General features: G+C 46.0%; 1 protein-coding gene and 1 long non-coding RNA gene across 2 annotated transcripts; both read left to right on the forward strand.

The window, feature by feature from the left end:
* Positions 1 to 16,662: 16,662 nt before the first annotated feature.
* H1-2 (H1.2 linker histone, cluster member) lies at positions 16,663 to 18,803 on the forward strand. Its single transcript, XM_019425158.2, has one exon. It carries the CDS (start codon positions 16,697 to 16,699, stop codon positions 17,336 to 17,338), a length of 642 nt encoding a protein of 213 aa, XP_019280703.2. The 5' UTR covers positions 16,663 to 16,696; the 3' UTR covers positions 17,339 to 18,803.
* Positions 18,804 to 22,313: 3,510 nt separating this feature from the next.
* Positions 22,314 to 24,407, forward strand: LOC128777810 (uncharacterized). The gene is made up of 2 exons (XR_008423132.1): positions 22,314 to 22,807; positions 23,757 to 24,407. It is a non-coding gene; the product is annotated as an uncharacterized LOC128777810 (long non-coding RNA).
* Positions 24,408 to 25,099: the final 692 nt, after the last annotated feature.

Raw genomic sequence — 25,099 nt, forward strand, 5'->3', positions numbered from 1 at the left:
TGCGGCCCGGACCACGTGAAGGTCTCGGTGACCCCGCTGTCCCTCCGGTTTTCCGTCCTCTGGGGATGTTGCAGATGCGGGAAACTTTGACAAGTTTCGGGTCTGAGTAGTTCCATTTCTCATCTGCAGTATTTAAATAGCCAGTGATTTAAGAATTCGGTGATACATTTTCAAAACATTTATCGTCAGCTCAACTCGGGCGCATCTCGTTATTCGACTTAGCAAAACGACTGTCGTGTAAACCTTTCATTTCGTTCCTACATTAGAATTAATGACCTCATGAGGTTAGTAAATGAGACTCCACTGAAACGTCTTTCACAATTTCCATAGTTAAGCTAAATTTCACAAACTTGGTGGCACGTTGGAATCACCTGGAAAATCATTAAAACTATGGATGCCGTTTTTACCCTCAGGAACCGATTTAATTGGTGGGCGTCAGGATTTTAAAAGCGGCCACCCCCCCCCCCCAACACCCAACCCCCCCAAAGTTTGGGAACTACTGCTTTAGATATTTCAAAACACACTAACAAATTTAATACATCCGATTTTCCTAAAGCCTTTATATACCTAATAAATCCAAGAAGCAATGCTTTTTTAAGCATGGATGCAAAGTTTGACCATCTAAGAAAAAAAAAAAATCAAACTTGGAAGTTAGGGCCTGACTGTAGGGGGATAGAAAATGCACCTGGGAAAATGTTGGATTCTGGTGACGAGTACATTGGGGGGTGATGGTGATATTCTTTTTTTTTTTTTTTTTTTTTGGCAACAGCTTTATTGTCAAGATTTAATTCACATCCTATATCATTCATCCACTTAAGGTGTAAAATTCAGTGGGTTTTTGTATTTTCACAAAGCCATGTAACCATTACCCCAGGTTTAGAACATTTTTTCATCCTCTCTGCAAAGAAACCTTGTACCTTTTAAACATCACCCCCGAATCCCTCCATCCCCCCCCCACGCCACCCCAGGCAATCACTGATCTACCCTCTCCTTCCAATAGATTTACCTGTTCTGAACTTTCCCCACACATGGAGTCATACAATATGTGGTTCTTCACGACTGGCTTCTTTTATGTATTTATTTATGTATTCGTGTATGTATTTGTGTATTTATTTATTATTTTTTAAAAGTTTATTTATTTTGAGAGAGACAGAGACAGCATGAGTGGGGGAGGGGCCCAGAGAGAGGGGGAGAGAGAGAATCCCAAGCAGGCTCTGCCTTGCCAACGTGGAGTCCCACGCGGGGCTCGAACTCATGAAACTGAGCTCGTGACCTAAGCCAAAACCGAGAGACCAACGCTTCACTGACTGAGCCACCCAGGCGCCCCTGGCTTCTCTTATTTAGCATAATGTTTTCATGCACCTTTTTCATGGGGGAATAATATTCCATTACACCACATTTTACTTATCCATTCGTCTGTTGATGGAAACCTGAATTATTTTAGCTTTTTGTCTGTGAAGAATAATGCTGCTCTGAACATTCGTGTACCAGTGTTTGTGCGGACTTCTGTTTTCGTTTCGTTCGGGCAGACACCTAGGAGTGGAATTACTGGGTCATACCGTGACTCTGTGTTTAGTTAACCTTTTGGGGAACTTCCAGACTGTTTTGCAAAGTGGCTACGAGACTTCACCCCCACCCCCCCCATCGGCAGGGAACGAGAGTCCGATTTGAGCACATCTTTGCCAGCACGGCTTCTCGTTCATCTTTCTAATTCTGGCTGTCCTGGTCCATGAGAAGGGGTGCCTCATTGCGCTCCGGATTTGCCTCTCCCTGATGGCTAGTGACAGCGAACGTCTCTTTTCACCTGCTTATCGGCCATCTGTAAACCTTCTTTGGAAAAATGTCTATTCAGATCCTTTGCCATTTTAGTTTATTTTATTTTTTAAGTTTATTTAGTTATTTGGAGAGCGAGCGAGCACACAAACAGGGGAGAGGGGCAAAAAGAGAGAAAGAGGGGAATCCCAAGCAGGCTCCGCAAGCATGGAGCCCCGTCTGGGGCTCGAACCCACAAACCCGTGAGATCACGACCTGAGATGAAACCAAGAGTTGGATGCTTAACCGACTGAGCCGCCCAGGTGCCTCTATCTATCCTTTGCCATTTCAAAATTTGCTTTTTAAAAATTTAAATCTGCTTTTTATTATTGGATTGCCAACGTCCTTTACACATTCCAGCTGTAAGTTCTATACCAGACGTATGATTTGGAGACATCCTTTCCAATTCAGTGTGTTGTCTTTTTACTTTTCTTGCTGGTGTGCCTTGAAGCACAGACACTCCTCAGGTTGAGAAAGTGCAATTTATCTATTTTTCCTTTCGTGACTTGTACTTTTCGTGTCCTATCTGAGACACCACTGCCAAATCCAAGGTCCCAAAGATGTACACCTATGTTTTCTTCTGAGTATTTGTAGTCTTAGTTCTTACGTTTTTGTCTTTGATCCATTTTGAGTTAATTTTTGGATATGGTATGAGGTAGGGGTCCAACTTCATTCTTTTTCATGTGTATAAAGGTAAAAATCTGAGCTTTTCCTTCATATGCAGCTGTGTCTCCTGTACGACTCACACGAAGCACTTCTGACCCTTCTCACCAAATAGGTAGTTTTGCCCCCAAACAATAAGCAACTCTCTGTAACACCTGCTGGGTCTCTTACAATTAAACTCAGTTCTGACACATCTCCCTAGAGATAGTGTCAGATCCCACAGAATAAGGGCCCTGCCCCACAAAACTGTCCTCCATTCAGACGCCAGTCTCAAGCCCAAGTTATCACCTGTGCTTCTGTCCAACGGGCTGTAAGGTTGCAGTGACCCCTTTGTCAGGTTCAGTTAATGGGCTAGAGTGGCTCACAGAATTCAGGGAAACACTTAGGTGTTTATTAAAGGATGTGATAAAGGGCACAGATGAACAGCCAGGTGAAGCAATGCATAAGGTGAGCTCTGGGAAGGTCCTGAGTATTGGAGCTTCTGTCCCCGTGGCGCTGGGCTGTGTCACCCTCCTGGCGTGGATGTGTCCACCAGCCTGGAGGCTCCCTCAAACCCATTCCATTGGGGTTGTATGGGGGCTTCTATTTTTATGGAGGCTTCAGTTATCAACTCCATTTCCAGCTCTTCTTCCCTCTCTGGAGCATGGCGGGCAGGGTGGAGGGAGGGAGGGCAAGGTTGAACATTCCAAGCTGCTATTCACGGCTTGGTCTTTCGGGTGACCCTCATCCAAGAGCCACCAGGAGCCCACCCAGAGTTGCCTCATCAGAACAAAAGATGCTCCTATCACCCAGGAAATTACAGGCACTTCAGGAGCCCTGTGTCAGGAATTACGGGGGAGGCCAATATATATTTTGCATTATCTCGTACTGTGGATCTTCAATGGTCTCAGCACCACTTGTTGAAAATACTGTTCTTTCTTCACTGAATTGCTTTGGCACCGCTTGTCAAACATCAACTGCCTGCAAACGTGAGGACTTATTTTTAGACTCTCAGCTCTATTCCACTGATCCGTATTCTGGAAAGTGCTTCTATCGAAATTAAGGATTTTTGTTCAGTGAAGGACACCACGTATAAAGTTAATAAAGAGCTGACAGAATGGCAGAAAATTATATATGATGTTGGAAACGGACCAAAGGATTAGTATTTATAACAGATAAAGAACGCCTCGAAGTCAAGAAGACTGAGACAGAAACCCCAAATCAGAAATGAGTGAAAAAAGGGAACAGGAAACTTATATATAGAAAATCCAAAGCACTTGGAAGAACAGGTAAGGAAAAGGGGTGTATCATTTTGTGCCTCTTAGAGCATTAACACGTTCGCAAATTGAATACTGCCCAGTGTCTGCGTGGATATGTGAGTGCAGAACGGGGCTTCAACTCCCTTCCGGGGCACGTTTCCTAAAGAATTTCTCAAATGTATTCCATAAAGGGACATGTCTGTGGGTGACCAGGAGGTGCAGGCAGACAGGGGACCCTTCACTAAGAGAGTAAAAATGGGCAACTTCCACATGGTATTGGAGGAAATCAAGGACATTAGTAAATTAAAAATACATGCAGTGCTGGGGCACCTGCGTGGCTCAGTCGGTTAAGCGTCCGACTTCGGCTCAGGTCATGATCTCGTGGTTCATGGGTTCGAGCCCCACATCGCGCTCTATGCTGACAGCTCAGAGCCTGGAGCCTGCTTTGGATTCTGTGTCTCCCTCTCTCCCCCTCCCCCGCTCATATTCTCTCTCTCTCTCTTTCTCAAAAATAAATGTTTAAAAAAATACATGCAGTGCAACACAAGGACATTCTCCCCCTGAAGGACATTTGCAACTCAACATGCCCATTGAACTCATTAGAAAGACAGTCTGCAAAGGTGGAATAGGAGTGGGATATGGGGGCAGAAAGGAATACGTAAATAGATCAAACCCACACATACACACACTCCTCTGTGTAGTTTTCTCTGGCAGATATAGGGGGTCCTGGTGGAGTAAAGGCCTTCTCACCCCACCTGCTGGATAGCAAAGGGCCAGGGATGAGCTCTCACTCCATGAAGGGACATCGGAGACAATAAATGCTGTCTGGTCTGGGGCTCCAGGGGCTGGCCACGCAGGAGACGTTGATAGCGAACCCCACCATGCCTCTTCTTACCTTTCCTACCTGATCAGAAGAGCTTTTTCCAAAGAACTCCTATTCCAGCCATGGCCAAAATGGCGTCTGAGCAGTGGCGTGGCAGAGTCTGATGACGGCTCTGAAATGAGACGCAACGTTTGAGGTTCAATGGGCCTGAACTTGTGACTTCCTTTCCCACCTCACCAGGGTGCGAGATTCCGGGTCCTTTGTCCCAGCTGTCTGCTCAGGTGAATATGCCAACCCCCCCCCCCCGCCCCCCCAAGGCTACGAGCCGGGACATCCTAGATCTTTACTCCACGTGCTAATGGTGGCCCCATTCCGACCTCCGTGTTCAGTGTGGCGGGGGTATGTGGCTTCTTCTCCCCAGGGGACAGGCACCTTCATCTAGCACTGACAGGTTCCATTCGTGTTGGGCAGGGACCCTCTGTGGTCTGAGTGCAGGCCTTCCTGACGCCTGAGCAAGCTCAGTACAGAATCAAGAGGAAACAACACAGGGCTGGGCGCCGTGACGCTGTTTCCTGCCCAGAGGTCCCATGGCTGGTTACATATACTGAAGGGGGTTCTGAGGAGCAGGGGTGGGATGAAGAACGGGCCCTCGCACTCCTTACCGAGATACTGGCTTACTCCACAAGACCCAGGCCACCACTCCCAGGCTGGCCTCCCCGCTTGGCTAGTGCTTCAGCCCCCGTCCTTCACGTCTCTGGAAACCCTTGTGGATGCCAGGTGTTATGGGTTGAAATGCGTCCCCCACTAAAATTGTTCAAGTCCGAACCCCGCCCCCCGTACCCGTGCATGTGACCTTATTTGAAAACAGACTTTTGTTTTTTGCAAATGATCCAGCTAAGATGAGGCCATTAGGACGAGGCCTAATCCAATAGGACAGATTCTGCCACAGAGAAGCTCGCAGAGGGAGAGTGTGAATCCCCGAGGGCAGCCGGCGGGGCCTGGACCAGACTTTCCCTCGCGTTGCTCAGAAGGAATCAACCCCACCGACCCTTTCATTTCAGAACCAAACCCAGAACAGCGATTTCAGACTGTCCAAGTCCTGCTTGTTACCCAAGGAGAGAAAAGGAAAATGAAATACAGTGTCCTTATAAAGCAGGGGAGAGGAGCCTGGGTAGTTCGGTGGGTTAAGCCTCTAACTCTTGATTTCCACTCAGGTCAGGATCTCTTGCTTCATCAGTCCGAGCCCTGTGTCAGGCTGAGAGCCTGCTTAGGATTCTCTCTGTCTCTAAATAAATAAATAAACAAACAAAGAAACATTAAAAAAAAAAACAACACAACAGGGGCAATTTGGACAGAGACATCCGTGCATAGAGGGAAGAAGACGGTCCTCTACGAGTCACGGAATGCCTGAGGCTGCCAGAAGAGAGACCCAGGGTAGATTCTCATTCTTAGCCCTCAGAAAGAACCAACCCTCTCACCACCTTGGGTCTAGACTTCTAGCCTCCAGAATGTGTGACAGGAAGTACACTTCTGCTGGGTAAGCCAGGCAGCGTGTGGTACTTCGTCCAGCAGCAAACTAATACAAGCCAACACATTTATCCTACCTGGCTCAGGACTTTACCCAGTGTAGACGCTCAAGAGGAAATTGGTTGAAACGAGAAACGATAGGAGATACAAGCCTGGGTAGGAGTGCTCCAGGAGACAAAGGGGAAGGAGCTGGGAGAATTGAACTTGGGGTATTCAGATTCTCTCTCAAAGCCTTATTTTCAGTTTTGTGCCTCGGCCACACGCCCTCTTGTCAGCTATGCCCGAGGCCTCCGCGTCCAGAGTCGTTCTGATTCCGTACCACCTAAGGAAAACCCTCGGTCTCCTGTTGAGTCCGGCTCCAGTGGTTGCCTGGCTATTAACATGGGGAGGTAATCCGGGCATCAAAATGCCTTTTCCACAGGGTTCTAGCAAGTCTGTTTCCAGTCTTGCTCGCAACCCTGACCTCAAAGGTACCTGGCGTCTCAAAGACTTAGATCTTTCTAGGGCACCATGTGAGGAAATGTATTTGTTTCTTATTGTCCCCCCCCCCCCCCCCAGGCGCTGCACACAGCTTTCTCTGGTCCAACAAGGCATTCGTCCGCCTGCTCTCCAGATTCCCAAATTCCGTTTACAGCTTTCACGGATTATTTCATCTCCCAGTCTCTTCATCTTTGAGGGCTTTGTAAAATCCTTTACCGGAAAAGGGTGGGGTTTGGGGAAGAAGCAGAAACTGACATGCCCAGTCAGCACAGCTAACTGCAAGTTGGTTCCTATAAATAAAAGAAAACAATGCAATGTACTAGTGGCGGGAGAGAACCCTATTCGCTAGGAACCACGTACGAACCTTCTTTAGACACGATCTCACTTCATTCTCAAAACCATCTAGCTATCTATCAAGAAGTTTATGGTCAGGTTGAAGAGATATGCCCTGATACACTAACTAAGCAAATAGCACCCTGGAATTCTGCTGTATCTGCAACCAGCAGGAGAAACAGTTGAAGGTCCATTCCACAACTGGAGTGACAATTCCGTTTCTTCGAGCAAACTTCATCTAACCATGAGTCCAAAGACCTGGCTGCTTAATCCTGGCCTTTTACTCTACTGTTTACTGGTTACTTTTACTCTGCTACGGAACCGCCTTACCGCAGCCTCTATGAACCTCCATCTGCTCATCTGTTAAATGGGGGTGATGATTTATGCTCGTCAAACCATTCTTGACGTGAATGCTCTCTTCCCACTGTGAACAGATATAGACACCAGTAGAAGGTAACAATTACCCCGCAGATTAGGAATGGACTGTGTGCGGTACATTTTGGTGGCGAGTCCCGTGAGAACTAATGACATAGCACAGTGGAAAGGGGTCTAGTGCAGCCGGGAAGAGTTTGAGGTCCACGTGGTGACTACTTCTGTTCCTTGTGATCCTTCAGCCCCTTCGGCAGCCCGAGAAACTTCGTGGGAAGAAATGTCCCCGATATTTAATGTCTCCCAATGGAAACGGTCCATATATTAGTTTTCATTACGGATGAGAAAAGCGATAGAGCCTACGCTTGTTCACTTTGGTACCACCTGAGTTTTTGTATACTTCTCTATTGGTTAATGACATTGCTTCTCTGAGGATGTCACTTCCTACCAGGTAACAGGTCAGTATCCTCTTACTGTTTGTGGTCTATATTGTGGTTATCTCACTCTTAAAATAATAATCATTTAAAAAAATTTTTTTTAACGTTTTATTTATTTTTGAGACAGGGAGAGACAGAGCATGAACAGGGGAGGGTCAGAGAGAGGGAGACACAGAATCCGAAACAGGCTCCAGGCTCTGAGCGGTCAGCCCAGAGCCCGACGCGGGGCTCGAACTGACGGACCGTGAGATCATGACCTGAGCCGAAGTGGGCCGCTCAACCGACTGAGCCACCCAGGCGCCCCAATAATAATCATTTTTAAAAGATAAAGCATGTGCAGTCTCCCCAGGTCTCTGGGGTTCTTCTGCTTGACCTGCTACTCACATTTGAGACACAGCTGATGTGGCTTCTGCCAGCCTGTTGTCACCCCATCGTTCGGGAAGCTGGGCTCAGTTCCTCCTGGGGCCTGTGCTCAGTGCTGGGTGGAGAGCCCTACCCTCCCACCCACCCACCCCCCCCCCCCACCCCTTCCCTTCCCACGCGTCTTCTTAATTCTAACCGGAGGCACCGCGACAGTAGCTGTCCGTCCGGATTTCTCCTGCTTAGTAATTATTGGACGAGTGAGTGAATCAAGCCGCGTGGGTTTCTTGTCCAGGACAATGTATTTCTCTTTAGGAAGAGCGGTGACCAGAGAGGTCCCGGCCGCCAGCCCCTCGACTTGACTGCTCTGGGCCCTTACTCCAGTCTCACTGCTTCTCAGTACTGTCATCGTCACACGTGAGTAATAATCACTTCTGTCCGGCAGAAGACAGTACAGGGATGAGGTTTCAAACCTTCTGGGTATTACAACGTCAACCCGAGGTGAATAACTGATGACTTTGCCAGCAGGCAACCCGGGAGTCAAGCCTGCCTGCCGGGGGCCGTTTGGATCTGGAGCGCCATCTCGTGCCTAGTGGCGCAAACAGCATCCTGCCTCGGAAATGCCTTCGGGCAGGAATGGGTCGAGGCCAAAGCAAAACTGTTGTCCTTGGACAATTCAGCTAGCCCTGGACACTTCAAAGGTTAAACACATAACCTTTCTATTCAGTTCTTTATCGACAACTCTTTCTAATTACTGGTCAGCAACTGGGTGTTTTACAATTACTTAATGTTTGGCATTTCACAGACGAGAAAACTAGGTGGCAGGAGGCTCTTCCTTTGGACTTTCATAAACCTACCCTTCAGTGCAGGACACTCTTGGGGGCTCTGTTTGAGGTGTGTGCGTTTCAGCCAAGGTGCCGGATTGATCTTAGGCACATTGCGAGGTCACAACCCCCTACAACACATACTGTTGAATACATTTGTTATTATTCTTGTTATGACTACCCCCGTGGCCATAACTGATACACCTAACAAGAAATCTCATAATTTTGTTCCCGACTAAGCAGGAGAAGAGGCAATTTCCGTGTCCCCGTCTTTGCACAATGGTGTGTTCATTCGCCCTTCTCCTCTCTGCGATCATTGCACTTGGCAAATGAAAAGAAGTAACTGAGTACTTTAAAAGTTGCCCTTGTGAGATTCGATGTCTAGCCTCCTCTCCCAGGTAAAATCAACTGTTCCCCCTTTTCAGGCCCTCTCTGACCCCTTTTTCACAAGTACGGTGATCCACTATTTCCTGGTTTCCCCTCCTCCCAACCCCACCATAAGGGGAGAGCCTGTCTTACTTACTTTCTTATTTTCCGAGCCCAGTACGGTGCTGGCCTTATCGAAGGTGCTGACGAATTCTTTGCGCAATGAATGAATTATCCAGCATGATTTTCCTCCACCATTTAAACAAGAGCCCAAGTCACTCGATTTGTTCCTCTCATGTTCTTTCTGCCTGTGGACCTCCTGCAGTGTTAGGGCTTCCCAAGGCCCCCGGATCGCCATCCGTCAAGTGGGGATAGCAATTTCTGTTCACCAAAAGAGACAGGGAACTGTTAAGTGTATGATTAGATGTTAATACTTGCATAAAGGCCTGCACGAATTGGAACATTCGTCCAGGAACATTCAGCCTCTAAAATAAGCGTTGGTTGGTTACGAGCGCCACCTAGTGTCAGTCAAAACAAACAGCAGATGGATTGTACTGGATTCCGCTGGGAAGGTGTGAGGTCCCAACAGGAAGTATTCACACGTGTGAAAACGCTTTCTACCTAAAACTCGCCGAACAGATTAGTAAGTATTTAATAGCCGGGGTGTATTTTACTTGTATGCACTTCATAGATTAAAAGTAAGTCTTGCCTTCAACTGTAGTTCTATTGGTAGCTGTGTGTGTGTGTTTAGGCATATGGATGGTAATCAGCCTTCAAGGGCTGGCCCAGGAGAAATCTGAACTCTCAATTTCCATCCTTCTTATCGATGAAATGATAATGATTGTAAAGGGTGTATAGGTCGGTGGTGAAGACGGAACGAGAATAGTGCATACAATGCCTGGTCCGTAGAAAGTGTTCGGTTAACTGTTTATTAGTATTGTTGACACTCTTAAAACCAAAGTTGCAGCATGGTGCCATATTGTGGCTATAATAATACATATATGCTTCTACAACTAATTTTGCTGAACATATATATGTAAAATTTTGTACTTATATGGTAGGCACTATTTATTCGAAGAACTACATAAATATTAACTCATTAATTCTCATGATCCTATGAATCAGGTACTATTATCGACGTTTACAGATGAGAAAACTGCAACATAGAGAAAGGAATTAACTCGTCCTGTGGCAAAGTTGAACTTGATTCCAGCTTCTGGGAAATCAAGGGATTTGATTTGAAATTTGAAATCAAGGGATACCTTGTCCCAGGTATTCCAGCTTCTGGGACAGTCATTTTGAGAAATGTACTGTGCCATTTTGAGAAAGGTATCTTTCTTGGACTATTTGATAAAGTTAAGAGGAAATATAAGTGCCACTCCCATGAACCATGAAAAGAATACGAAATCTATGTTTTAACTGAAGCATAGCTACAAATCCGTAGGTGAGCTAGGACCAACAAGAATTTGGTCCGAACGAGGATTTCTGTTTAACTTAAGCCCGCTTAGGTGAGTTTGGTAGTAACAAATTCAGGGTGACGGAGTACCTTGGTCCCTCTCACGTACTGGCAACACCGTCTTCCCTGACAGCCAGACCTACCTGCCACTGAAAGTGTGCGTGCACCTGACATACAGAAGGCAGGGACTGGGTGACTGTGTGAGGGTCATCATAACCGTTTCCCATGGAGTTTCGGGCAAGGAGTGAGCTCCAAAAACAGCAGTGTGGGGGTAGATTCTGAGTGACAGTGACGGTCCTGGGTTATGCTCACCTACCACTCCCCAACACACACACTCACAACTGCATGCGTGTACACACACGCACACACGCGCACACACACACACACACACACACACACACACACACACATCTCCTTTCTCCGATGCCCCAACTTCATCTCGTCTTGTTAGAACCTCTTCTTAAAGTCTTCCTTGGGGTAGTACCCGGGTCGTGTGACCTTTCAGAGGCGTCCAGGGGAAGCACACATAATTGGAAAGAGTGAACAAGCCTGATGGATGGTCTATTCTCACCCCCCTCCAAATTAAGGAGAGTACCAGCTTTCTCAGAGTCACCCCCAAAACAGCAGAATCCCACGGCGGGCAGATCTAATGGAAATACACTTCAGGTAAGAGGCAACTGTGTGTTCAGCGCCGTCTCAGGAACTATACGCATGTTACCTCATTTAATTCTCACTATATTCCTTGGGGGAGGTGCTACTCCATGTTACAGAGGAGGAAATGAAAGTTGGGAAAGCCCGAGAACGTAGCAGGTGGTATCCTATACTGTACATTATATATACAAGCCTGTAGTATATAATATAGGTGAATATGCAACATATGCCATCTGTTAATTATGTATAATTCTAAATAAATAAAATTAATTAAAAAAAATTTTTTTAACGTTTATTTATTTTTGAGACAGGGAGAGACAGAGCATGAACAGGGGAGGGTCAGAGAGAGGGAGACACAGAATATGAAGCAGGCTCCAGGCTCTGAGCTGTCAGCACAGAGCCCGACGCGGGGCTCGAACTCACGGACCGCGAGATCATGACCTGAGCCCAAGTCGGCCGCTCAACCGACTGAGCCACCCAGGCGCCCCTATAAAATTAATTTTTTATTTAATGGATACTACCAAGTGCATTTAGATATACATTATTAGTTTAATCCTCAGTTTTAATTTCTAAAGTGGTTCATATGTCTATATTCGTGACCTTCACTAATGAGATTTGGGGGGCACCCTACTAATTTTTACGAGCGTAAAGGAGTCCTGGAATCTAAAGTTTGAGAACCACTGCTCTAGGCTGAAATCGAATATCTTATTTTCCCAGTGGGTTTGGTAAGGATTTGAAGGCGAAGGTGTAACCAGCACAGTAACATTTTAATTTTTTTAGTCTTCCATTTTCTCAGTGGTTTTGGTCTTTCCCACCAGATTCATCACACAGCATATTTATGCTTGTCTCTGACTGTCCCACCAGTTACAGCTCTTTGAGAGGAGACACTTTGCTGGGCTGCTCTTTGCTTTTATTATCTCTTCCAGTGTCTTTTGCTTAACAAGTGCCCTGTGTGTGGGAAGCTCATGCATGGCATCGTGATGGGCTAGGAATGAAACAGCAATCACACATCCTAACAAATCTATCAAAACTTGTACGTCCGTGTTTCCTCCAAAACAGTCACTGAGTGAGGCTATACCCTCATTCCGATTAAGGCTATTGCCTAAAATATGTCTGCATTTTGTGCATCATCACTGCCTTCATTAGAGACCTAGACTAGGAAGCTGTAAAAATGTATATAATCTCACTGTTGAGAAATCCTCTTGAGGGTAGGTTTGACTTCTGAAACAGCTTACAGTCATTTGAAAACACGCTTAAAGAGTGAGGTGGCAATGAATGAGCTAGTTTCCTGCGTCACTTATGTGGTCCTAAGAGCAATTCCAAAATGTCAGGTGAATATATTCTGGAATGTGTCGTTCCCTTGGTGATACTCCCGATGCATTTATTAAGCACCAATCATGTGCTTTACTATTCCGTTCTCGGTTTCCCCAATGTCTTTTAAGGATGTGTCCGGGAATAAACATACAGAAACGGTGGTCTCGGCCCTTAAAGTGCCCCACGGGCTGGTGGGGGAAACATTTTGGCTCAGGTCTGACCCCCTAATCGTTGGCCATTTGCCTGCAGAGACTGGGTTATTTGTTTGTGGGGCTAAAAAGCAAGCACACAGACTGGAGGGCCTACAATCTTCTTTAGGCCACTCTCCTGAATCTCTTTCCTGCATATTTTTTCTCAGGCTGCCCTCTATTATCAACCTCAAGGTGGACCCAAGCACGAACACTTTACGCCCTTGGGCAGGCAGGCCAGGAGAGCGGCTGGTATCATTAGAGCCCCATCCCTCGTGAGTCAGGAAAGAGCAGGTTTTAATCGCTCCCAGTTGGGGCCTGTAACAAGGTTCATTAATATCAGGTTAGCTACCTTCAAAAGCAGACAGAACCCTATTCTGGCCTGGTAAAGGGAGGGGCCGTGCACCTGCTCCAGCAACCCCCCTCACTGTCCTTATGTATTTCTTGCTGTTCAAGTCTCTCCCCCACACCCTCTGTCCAGCTCCCATGACAGCCTTTTGGACTGGACATTCAGCTCTGCGTAATTAGCTCTGTTCACCAGCTTTCCAGACCTGAAGCACATGAAACGAAAGCAGCCAACCTGTAATATCCAGAATGGGTGTAAATACAAGAATACACAATTGACCGCATTGCGGTATTTCTGTCCTCAGTTTATTGTTGGCCCCCTTAAGACCATCAATTTTGAGGGGGAAGACCATACCCTTCACCTGAATTTTCCCCTGGAGGTAATTTTTATAGGCTTCTGGTGGCTCACGGGCTTGTCCCATCTTGTTTCAAAGCCTGAGACTCTGTGACCCACCTGCCAGATCTAAGGTCACTGTAAGGTTGACAGTCAAAAAGTTTTGTATCTCCCGAGTTTTAGAATGGTTTCTAAAGGTTCTGTTTTAGAGCGCTTGGAACAAACCGATGAACCGAGCATCAAAGTATGCTTTTCAAGAAGTTAAAAACACAAGTCTCATACAAGTACTGTTTAGAGTGAGCTCATGCCTGGGTCAAAGAATGTTATGTCATTGACAAGGGAGCAAGCAGGATGGCAAAGTTGGGTCAAAGCAGGACACAGGAGAATGAAATACGCATTTAGGCAGGAGAAGGTAAAAGGCGGGAAGGCAGAAAAATACAAAACTGGTTAATGTTCTATTAAGCAATACAATCATCACTTTTAGGGTTGGCTTTTCTACTGAAAGGAGTTCACGTGCCTCTCTACTGGACAAAACACTTATTAATGTATCAACCCTCTATATGTGACTGTCTAATTTTATATACTTTGGGTGTAATCAAAGAGTAATTATGAAGTCAAAGTTACCTTTGCCAAAGCCGTGCTGTCCAGAATGGTAGCTGTTGGTCTTATGTGGCCAGGGAGCACCTGTAAGGTGGCTAGCCTGAAATGGAATATTCTACGAATGTAAAATATACTAGATTTGGAAGCCTCACGATGTGAAAAAAAGGGAATATAAACCATCATATTTTTAAAAATACTGATTACATGTTGAAATGGTGATAGTTTGGATATATTGAGTGAAGCAGAATATATTATTAAAATTAAACTCATGTTTCTTTTTATTTGTGTCACGTGACTACTAGAAAACGTAAAATTACGTACGTGACCCACATTCTATTTGTGTAGTATTGCCTTAGAGCAGCAAATGACCTGCAAATGAACTTAGACAATTTTCTAATACAGCTTGGAAGGACACAAAAAAACAGTTTTGCCTTATTTTTCATTTTTGGATAGCTTTTCTCAACATGAATTACAAGAATCTGGAGAAGATCAAGAATCTTGTTTCTCTGCCTTCTGGTCTCTACCCTGTGGCCAGGAGGTTGGGAGCAAGACTGAGTGGCTGGTGTCCGAATGACCTGAGATCTGGACGTCAGACTTGCCTGTAGGGAGATGTGTTTTGATTGATTCAACCCGAGTGATCATATTAGAGAATTGAATCACAGGAATCGAACTTATGTGCTGTTGATGTATAAATCAGGACACCAACTGATGGTGAGGGGAAGTCCAGTGACCTGGCAATCAAGATTCTACATTGCTATTTTCCTGGTGGGTACAGGACATTTCACTAAATTTCAAATGGCTGGGGGGGGGGGGGGGAGGGGGGGAACTCCTCGTACATAGAATCAGAGCAAAGTGCATGTTCTTATTTGATTTCATTATTTTGATGCCAAGATACATTAGTGTGATAAAAGTGCTTTAGTTGTTCAGACACTTTCAATAATTTCTTACGATTCCTATATCCAAAATCACGGCAAGGGATGGCAGGTCTGCAGTGGTTTTCTACGGCTGCTAATTCATCCATCACTAATCTCATTAGGCTGTTAATTCTCAGAGGACATGATCAGTAGTAGACAGGATTTCCCAATGTTGAACAAACGTTACTCAGTGAAACTTACATGGAGTTATCCTTAGTCTAAAAATGCCTCATTTTTTTTTCTTTCATCACTGAACTTAAGTTGTATAACCTTTTTTGACCCCGGTCCAAGGCTGGCATCTTTAACACATATTTTCATGTGGCTGTATATTTGAATGGGAATTTCGGGTAAGTTGTAATACTTCCTTGGTCCCTAAAAGACAAAGCAAACTTCAGAATGGAATCCAAATGACCAGCACCAAAGGGCATGAGAAGGGGTAATCTTACCAACAACAGAAAAATGGTATAATAACTTACATGTTTTAGGAATTGTCCTCTATTTCTATTTAAAAATTTGCCATCCATTTTGTTTTACTTCGAATCTCCAGTTCATCTTATAAAAGTGTATCACATTAATGTTAGCTGCTTTCCTTCCATCGAGGTCGTCGAATTCCCAGTTAGAGAGTGTCCTTCTATACCATAACATGAGTTAGATGTTGTTACTGGAAGTAATCTAGAATTTTCACGTGCTGAAGTTCATGTCTTTATTGGAACATATAAAAATAAATAAATAAATGCTTGTTTTCTTTGGAAAGAGATCATCTCAATGTCTGTCGCTACCAAGTCTATTGAGGATTCTTTGCAGGCTTAGGGGGTCTCCCTTCTTCCCTTATTATCTCTATTCTTGAGGGTCAGACCCCCTGCCTTGCACAACCCAGAGGGGAACCTGAGATCTTTTTTAAAAACTGCCCAATTTCTCGCCTTTGGAGAAGTGAAGAGTGCCCCGCCCCCATCTACGAAAAGACGGAGTTGATAAAGAATTTCAGTGTCTTCAAATCTAAGATTTAAGTCTCTAACCCCCCCACGGTCCAGGACACCCCCCAAGGCCTTCGGACCCCCTTTCATCCAACCCTAACTGCTTTGGACTGGCCCGGGAATACTTGTCCCAGTCCACGGTTCCTGTGGGTCTGTGCGCAGAATTCACAGAGGACCTGTGTTACTTCCCTCGCGAAGAAAGAGAATTATCGTGAAAATTTAGGTGGAAACCATTTCGTTTTTGTCTCCCAAAGAAGGCAACCATGTGCCCAACCACCCCTGAGAAAAAGAACTTTCAGGGGCAAAGGAGCGAACAGGTAATTTAAGAGAAAAACAGAAAGTGGTCTCCCACCGTCCTGGACTTCCCTCGGAGTTGGGGGAGTTGGGGGCTCCTGGACGCGTCGCCTTTGGGGTTGCGGAAAAAATAAATGGAGAGCCCGGAGCCTGAGGCTTCTCGGATCCTTTTCCGACCAAAGCCGGGAGATTTGGTGCGGGGTATTTTAACATTTTCCCCCTTTTGTGAAGTGGAACAAACACAACTTGGGCGCACGGCGGCGGCTCGGAGCCTGCCAGCCAGGCGGGCGAGCGGAGCACCAATCAGCGCGCGCCTGCGCTCTATATATACGGCGGCCCGGCCCCGGCGCACCCACGGCGCTCTGCCACTTGTCCCCGGTCCTACAGCCTCAGCATGTCGGAGACCGCTCCCGCCGCTCCTGCCGCCGCGCCCCCCGCGGAGAAGGCCCCCGTGAAGAAGAAGGCGGCCAAGAAACCCACAGGGGTGCGCCGCAAGGCTTCTGGGCCACCGGTGTCCGAGCTCATCACCAAGGCCGTGGCCGCCTCCAAGGAGCGCAGCGGCGTGTCGCTGGCCGCGCTCAAGAAGGCGCTGGCGGCCGCCGGCTACGACGTGGAGAAGAACAACAGTCGCATCAAGCTGGGTCTCAAGAGCCTGGTGAGCAAGGGCACCCTGGTGCAGACCAAGGGCACCGGCGCCTCGGGCTCGTTCAAGCTCAACAAGAAGGCGGCGTCCGGGGAGGCCAAGCCCAAAGCCAAGAAGGCGGGCGCAGCCAAGCCCAAGAAGGCTGCCGGGGCGGCCAAGAAAGCCAAGAAGGCCACCGGGGCCGGCACTCCCAAGAAGAGCGCCAAGAAGACCCCGAAGAAGGTGAAGAAGCCGGCGGGGGCTGCTGTCGCCAAGAAAGTGGCCAAGAGTCCGAAGAAAGCGAAGGCTGCCAAGCCGAAGAAGGCCGCCAAGAGCGCAGCTAAGGCCGTGAAGCCCAAGACCGCCAAACCCAAGGTTGCCAAGCCCAAGAAGGCTGCACCCAAAAAGAAGTAGGCTGTTGAAGAACGTCTGCTTCTGAAACCCAAAAAGGCTCTTTTCAGAGCCACCACTGATCTCAAAGAAAGAGCTGAACCTTCTAATCCTGTCCCTTTCTCCCTTTAACCTTTGGTTCTAGGTGTGGTTGGCAGCTACAGTTGACGCCTGCCGGAAAGGGGCGGCGGGGGTCTCTGCGCCGTCCTAGGGCTCGTCCCCTGCCCAGCGGCATCCCGGGTGGCCTCCCCCGCTACGGTGCGGAAGCGCTGTCCCGGAGGCGCGCACTCGCGCGCCAGCCCCGCCCCGCGCCAGGCCATCGAAAACAACCACAAATCAAGTCAGCCAGTTCCTCGGTCTCCAGGAATCCCCCGATTGGGTTGGAAAGCCGTTCAAAAGTCCCGCCCTGCTCGCGGGTTGGCCCACTCCTCCGGCCCACGCTTTTCATCGCGTGTTTTATTGGGTGGAGGCCGGCCTCTTGTGTATTCTGTGTACGTTTCGTTTCCAGTGGATTGATTGTGCCTTTTACGCCCGGTAAGTGTGTCCCTGATACCTCGGACACTTCCCATGGTTTGGAAAGTCCAGCTCGTGTCCGGGGACGGCCGCAGCACCCCGCCGGGGAGGAGACGGTGCGGGCGTCCGTGCCGCGCGCTCCCGTGGGCCAGCCCGCGCGCTGCGGCCGCTGAGGACCGCGTCTGGACCACCGCGCGGCGGCGGCGGCCACCCTGCCACCGGGCGCCGCTGGACCGGCGCCCTTCTGTCCCTCGCGTCATGTAACTTTGCGCAAAAGTGTGATGGATTGGAGTGCATCACAACAACCCTTCGTCGGCCATCTTGTCCCGGCAGCGGGTCACCGAGCGTCGTTTTAGGTAGACGTCAACATCTAAACGCCGGAGATGCTTTCAACGCATTTTTGCGCGGTCCGAAGTCCCAACGGTTTCTACGCGAGTAACGTACGGGTAAAGCTGGGAACGTATGCATGTGTGGGGGTGAAGTGATGTCTCTAACGAAGGCCTTTAGTTTATCTTCACGGCGGAATCTGCGGCTTCTTTCATACTGATGGCGTTTCTTCTGGGCAGAGGAAAGTCCAGCGTCGTGTTTTATATTCTGGTCAACACGGTTTTTCCTGAGACAAGTTCCAGGAACCGGGGCTTCTGGAGACCCGAAGCTCAGTTCTTCGCCCATTGCCACAGCGACTGATGTAGTCGTTAAGTAACTTAGATTAATTTCCCCCCGTTACCGGTAGTGACCACGGAGTTCATTCCTGCCCGCACCGTCCCTTCCAACGGAATGGGATACTTTAATGTTCGTTTTCATGTGTAGAAAGACCCTTCTTTGAGAGCACAGCGCACCCGCGCGCGCGCATTCACGCCAAGAAAGTTTTCCCATGGTTTGTTTCAATAATTTTTGTGTTGTCAATTTCACTTTAAAAGCAATTGAACCCCCTGTATTTTGTTACAAGGTTTAATAAATGCGTACGACTCTTCCATTTCTGCTTCCTTTCCCCTCCCCACCTCACTCCCGTTGGAGATGCCAACCGTTATCATAGGCTAAATTCCATGGATAGGTGGAGTAATCCTAGGTTTTCTACTTTGTCCCTTTGATCTTTCTGGTCATTTCTCCACTGAGATCATACTGTTAAGTATTGTTCACAGCACTGTCTTCAATGCTGAGAATACATAACCCATAGTAGGTACTGAAATAAAAATGGAATGTTTGAGAAACTGAGATGTTATAACACGAATGTTTGAGAAACTGAGATGTTATAACATGACCGAGGGAGGATAGAGCTCATTCCCTGTCGTTGCTCTTTTTTTTTCCCCAGAATTTCCTTGTTATTCTAGTTTTTGTTTATTTATTTTGTTTTTCGAAATGCACTTTAAGATGCTTCCTCCCACCTCACCTCTTCACCCTTCCACTACACATAAACACACACACACACACACACACACACACACACACTCAATATCCTCGTTTTATTGGGATGGTGTTAAATTTACAAATTAATTTGGGGAGAGGATGAGTTTTCCTGTTCAAGAACATTTTATGTTTTCACATCCCTCTCCCCCCCCCCAATATTTTGTACCTGTGGAGAATGTTTCAAATTTTCTGCAGACAGATCTTCATATTATATATTACCCTTTATTCCCAGATATCTTGTCATCTTTGTTGCTGTTGTAAATGACAACCTATGAGATTTTTGATTCCTTTGGGGCCTGGCACACTGAAGATATCCAGTAATGGAAGGGATCTATGCCTAGTGAATGAACAACCTCTAGAACAGTCCTGTCTATAGCCAAATTAACTAAGGAAGAAAGAAACAGGTGAATCAGTTTTAATAACATAATTTAGGGGCACCTGAATGGCTCAGTCCGTTAACCATCTGACTTCTGCTGGGGTCATCATCTCATGGTCTGTGAGTTTGAGCCCCACATCAGGCTCTTCAGATCCTCTGTCTCCCTTTCTCTCTGCTGCTCCCCCACTCTCTCTCTCTTTCTCTCTCTCTCACACACACACTCTCAAAAAGAAATATTAAAAAAAACCACATAATTTATTTAACCTAACATGTCCAAAATATTCTTGCTCAGCACAAAATCAATGTAAAAATATTTATGAGAGATTTTACATTCTTTTTTGTTTCTCATATTCTGTCTTTGGAATCTCCATGTATTTTACACAAACAGCACATCTCAGTTCCTACGTGGCTATTTCAAGAGCTCACTTAACTGTATGTGGCTCATGGCAGCCTTACGGACAATAAACTCTAGAATGCCCTCTGGTCCCAAATATCCTGCTCTTCTCTAGCCTCATCCTTGGTTTAAAGCTTTCATATCAGTGGGTCTTCATACACGCTGTCCTCCGTGGACCTAAACTTTTTACCTTAAAGGGGGTTGACCGGTCCAAAAGTCATTGGGCCAATATGAGCCAATCAAAAATTCTCTGTTCAAAAACTGGAACTGAGTTGCAGAAATTGAGGTGACCTGATGTCAGGGGCTGGGAGTTTCATCTGTAGGAGACACCGGGAGGTCTGGTGAATCAAAAATGCCGAATGGAGCCAAGGGCAGAGCACAGAGGAGAGATGCATAGAGCTTCGTTCTCTGGGTTCCTAACGTGGGGATTCTGGGTCCTCTGAGCCATCTGTACTCCTGTCACTGGGGCAGGAACCTCCCTTGGCTCAGGTTGGGTCAAGTTGCAGCAACCAGGAGACCCAATTAAGACACTTAAATTTAATCACAGTACTTGTGCTAAGTACTATAAGTACTTGTGCTAAGTACTCATGCTTTCAAGTCCACACACTTTTTAGGTTCATATACTTACAATGGATCCTAACATTGAATGTCTCCTGCAAACATATTTGTATAGGTAAAGGGCACCCTTTTACTATTCAAATGAAATGTATTCCTCAAAAACAAATATTTGCCCTTCTCTAGCAAGGGTGAGGGGAGAGTTCACTCACGGAGAGCTAAAAGTTATCGTAAAAACCTCTAATTTTGCCTAGACTTTCGATAAGACCTTCAACAATATGTTTCCTTGATTTTGGCCCATTCCCTCACGGGTGTCCACAAAGTTGACTGGCTTAGGTCTAATACTGTAAGCCATTCATTAGACTCTACATTGGCTGCTTTAAGAAAAAGGTCCTTGTCTTGATTTTTAGTTTATGAAGTCTACATTTTATTTTGACATTATTAATGTTATCATTTTCAATAATCTACTTATTATTATAAAATAATATTGACAACGGCAATAATATATTCAAATAATTGCCCAAACATGGCTGACTACCTAAACTTGGCAATGATTACCGCATCAAATAAATTGCTGATTGATAATTCAACATGAAAATTCATGATCTCATGTCCACGTACGATAAAAGTGTAACTCAGAAATTACAGGTTAGGGGCGCCTGGGTGGCTTGGTCAGTTAAGCGTCCGACTTCGGCTCAGGTCATGATCTCACGGTCCGCGAGTTCGAGCCCCGCGTCGGGCTCTGTGCTGACAGCTCAGAGCCTGAAGCCTGTTTCAGATTCTGTGTCTCCCTCTCTCTCTGCCCCTCCCCTGTTCATGCTCTGTCTCTCTCTGTCTCAAAAATAAATAAACATTAAAAAAAAAGAAGAAAAGAAAAAAAAGAAATTACAGGTTATTTTAATGCATTATACCCACCTTTTAAAATTTTTCTGCGCATACACAAGTGGTCTCGTGGCTGAAAAATTAAATATCCTATTACTTCTCGTAGGCAAATTTCTAGGTGATTCTACGCCTGAGGGAAATGTAGAGAGTAACTTTGGGTTGAAATCCAGGCCAGAGATGAACAGGTTGGTCTAGTAAAAGGCAAGGTGACATCATTAGAGGGTTTCAGAGTACAGCTGCGATTTAGGGTACAGTGGGAACAACACTGCTGTCGAGAGCTAGCAATTCCTGAGTTCTAATTTACAACGTACCAAGCATTGTCGGGGAGAAGTCTCCATTGCTTTTCTTTTTTTAATGTTTGCTTAGTATTTTTGAGACAGAGAGAAACAGAGTGCAAGCGGGGGAGGGGCAGAGAGAGAGGGAGACACAGAATCCGAAGCAGGCTCCAGACTCCGAGCTGTCAGCACAAGAGCCCGATGCAGGGCTCAAACCCACCGACCTTGAGATCGTGACCTGAGCCGAAGTCAGACGTTTAACAGACTGAGCCACCCAGGCACCCCTCCATTTCTTTTCAAACACCTTCTTAGCACTCAAAGGTAGGTGTCATGATTACTGAGGACTGGTGATATTAAGAACATAGCTAGTTAGGGGCACCTGGGTGGCTCAGCCGGTTAAGCGTCCGACTTCGGCTCAGGTCATGATCTCACGGTCCGTGAGTTCGAGCCACGCGTCGGGCTCTGTGCTGACAGCTCAGAGCCTGGAGCCTGCTGCAGATTCTGTGTCTCCCTCTCTCTCTGACCCTCCCCCATTCATGCTCTGTCTCTCTCTGTCTCAAAAATAAACATTAAAAAAAATTAAAAAAAAAAAAAAAGAACATAGCTAGTTAGTTTCTGCTCAGTGAGCCGGTGTCATTACCCTTTGCAGAGTAGTGCTTTTCCTCAGAAATACAATAGGAGTCACATAGGTTATTTGAAATTTTCTAGTAGCCATATTTCAAAAAGCGAAAAGGAACAAGAAAAATCTATTTTGAGAGTATTTTAACTCACTGTTATAGAAATATTATTTCAACAAGTTATCTAATATAAAAAATACTGAGATTTTTTTTTTAATTCTATTTTTCAGACAACTCTTTGAAACCTGGTACGTATTTTACACGTAAAGCTCATCTTGGTTTGGACCAGCCACATTTCAAGTGCTTCATAGCCATATATGGCTAGTGGCTACTATCTTGGATGATATAGTTCCACAGTAACTAAATACTGTGATGAAAACACAAGCAAATACCTGCTCTGTAGTAGAATCCAGATGTTTCCAAGGAAATGATTATTCTGAGCTGGTCCTGAAGCCCAGAGAGCATCCCTGAAAGGTGATGTTTCTTCTATGCATCGTATGCATTTCCCCTCGTACTAGGCCACTGGCCAGAGGACTCTCATAACAGAACATAGCCCAGGCCAGGCCACTGCATTTCCCACCCATCCACTAATCTGTGAGTCTGAGTGAGCCTTGAGGAGGAACTAGGTCTAACAATCCATTTCCAGGAAGTCTTATTGGTCCGAAGATATTTAGCGTGTGGGTTTGTTGTGAGGTTGCTTGTCAATGATATCTATTATGAATCTGGCCAATTAAAGTAAACCCTCTTGGGCTAACGTTCTTCCTCTATAAAATGGAGACAGTGAGAGAACCTGATTTTCAGGGTTGTATTAAGAATGTTCTATAATAATGCAGGCCAATCGGTTCATGTGCTACTTGACCCATGGAGAACTAGGAGACAGACTCCAACGAAAATGTGGGGACCTCTTCCATGGAACCTTCTCTAAAGGAAGATGATATTCAGCCCAGGCTAGATCGATACCATCCTGCAATATTGTCCCAGGGAAGTCACCGCGATACTGAAAATGTTCAACCTGCTCAGAATTGACTTTATCTCCTCCCCACTAACTTTTGTTCTTCTGGTAACTCTGAGAATGGTACCACAGTTCAAAGCATCATGCAAAGCAAAGCTCTTTGCCAGAGGCCTAGAGTCATCCCAAACCAGTGATTCTCAACTCCTAGGGTGCTAGGCTGAGATGTTAGAACAGAGTGGTAGCAGGGCATGGGAAAGCCGTATATAAGTTAGAAAAACACAGCCAGTGATCAGAAGCAGGTTTACCCAGAAGCTAATGAAACTCAAATATTAGGCGCAAAGGTCTGAGAGGGGCTCTTGGGACTGTGTTCACTGGGTCTCATTTTTTTGCAAAATTTCAATGTTAAAATACTTTCTTCACAGCCAGTTAGACTTGTTGTCTATCGGAAGTTAATCTTCCCTTTCATTACAGTTCACCTTTTGTCTGATTATGGTGAGATACTGAAGAACATATCTGGATTTGGGTAAGAGAAAATGGAGTTGAATGTATTTGGGTAGGGGTTAATGAGATGAGCAGCGCGATTTGCAGATGTGCTCATGTATAGTTCAGTTCTAGCCAATCTGAAGTAAGAATGGCGTCAAGGAGTTTTCTCCTGTTCATGGACAAACTCAGCTGGATTACAGACAAGAAGATGTTGGACTCCTGTCATTATATGACATCTACATTTTCGTAGCGAACGCGCTGGCAGTGAACGTATAGTACAGCCGAGTCAAGATTTGAAATGTACAGAACGGGAAGCTAGTCCATGAAGAAATCCTCTAAATTTTACAGCTCACGTATGCAAGAAGCTTGACAGGATTTTCTAAATTTGAAAACAGTCTTACACATGACATTACCAATAATGTGCTTTGAAGCTGAAAGTACTAAGCGATCAGGAGAACAAAACAGTTTGTGATCAATCGTGCTGGAGGAAATACTGAATTGTCTTCCTATTGTCTATATAGAAAATAGTACAAAATAACTTTCGAGTGAAGATGAAGTCGGAGTATGCGGTCAAAAAACAGGAAAATAAGCATGATAAGGTTGTATTCGAGAGTTAATAAAATGTGCTATTCTTCTGAACTTTGTGATGGCTATGGTTTTATTTTTGCAAAATTGGAATTTGGCTCATCTTTCCATTATAAATTAATATTCACTGTCTAGTTTTGTATTTGAAATTTTGAATTGTAATTGTTAAGAGTTGTGTAAATTTTAGGCTTCAGAAAAAGCTTACCTAGCATCAGTTCATTATACTTTTAAACTTAGGAAATTAACACTTAAGTGGATGGATACTGATCATGCTATTAGGTTAACTTCTATTATGCTAAGTGGACCAAGGACAGGAAGTACAGGAGATGGTCAGGAGCTCCTACAAACTCACATAACTAAATGTTCTCTTTTATTAAAGCCCAACCAGGTAACAATGAATCCGTGGAAGCTCTTCAGAGAATTGCACTACAAATGAGAAGCCCTGGAGGGGGCGCCTGGGTGGTTCTGTCGGTTAAGCTCCGACTTCCGCCCAGGTCAGGATCTCCGGGTCCTTGAGTTCGGGCCCCGGCAGGCCCTGTGCTGACAGCTCGGGTCCTTGAGTTCGGGCCCCGGCAGGCCCTGTGCTGACAGCTCGGAGCCAGGAGGAGCCTGTTTCAATTCTGGGGTGTCCCTCTGCCTCTCCACCACTCACCCGGTCTCTCAAAAATAAACATTAAACAACTCCCTGGAGAACTCAAAAGCCAATTAAAAGCTTACTTTGTCCTCAATTTCTTGTATGCACGTCA

The sequence above is a fragment of the Panthera pardus genome, unplaced genomic scaffold, assembly GCF_024362965.1.
Source record: "Panthera pardus isolate Hobbes unplaced genomic scaffold, ASM2436296v1 HiC_scaffold_17, whole genome shotgun sequence".
NCBI lineage: Eukaryota > Metazoa > Chordata > Mammalia > Carnivora > Felidae > Panthera > Panthera pardus.

Coding starts and splice junctions, on each gene's coding strand:
- H1-2 (XM_019425158.2), top strand. CDS start 16,697: ATGTCGGAGACCGCTCCCGCCGCTCCTGCCGCCGCGCCCCCCGCGGAG.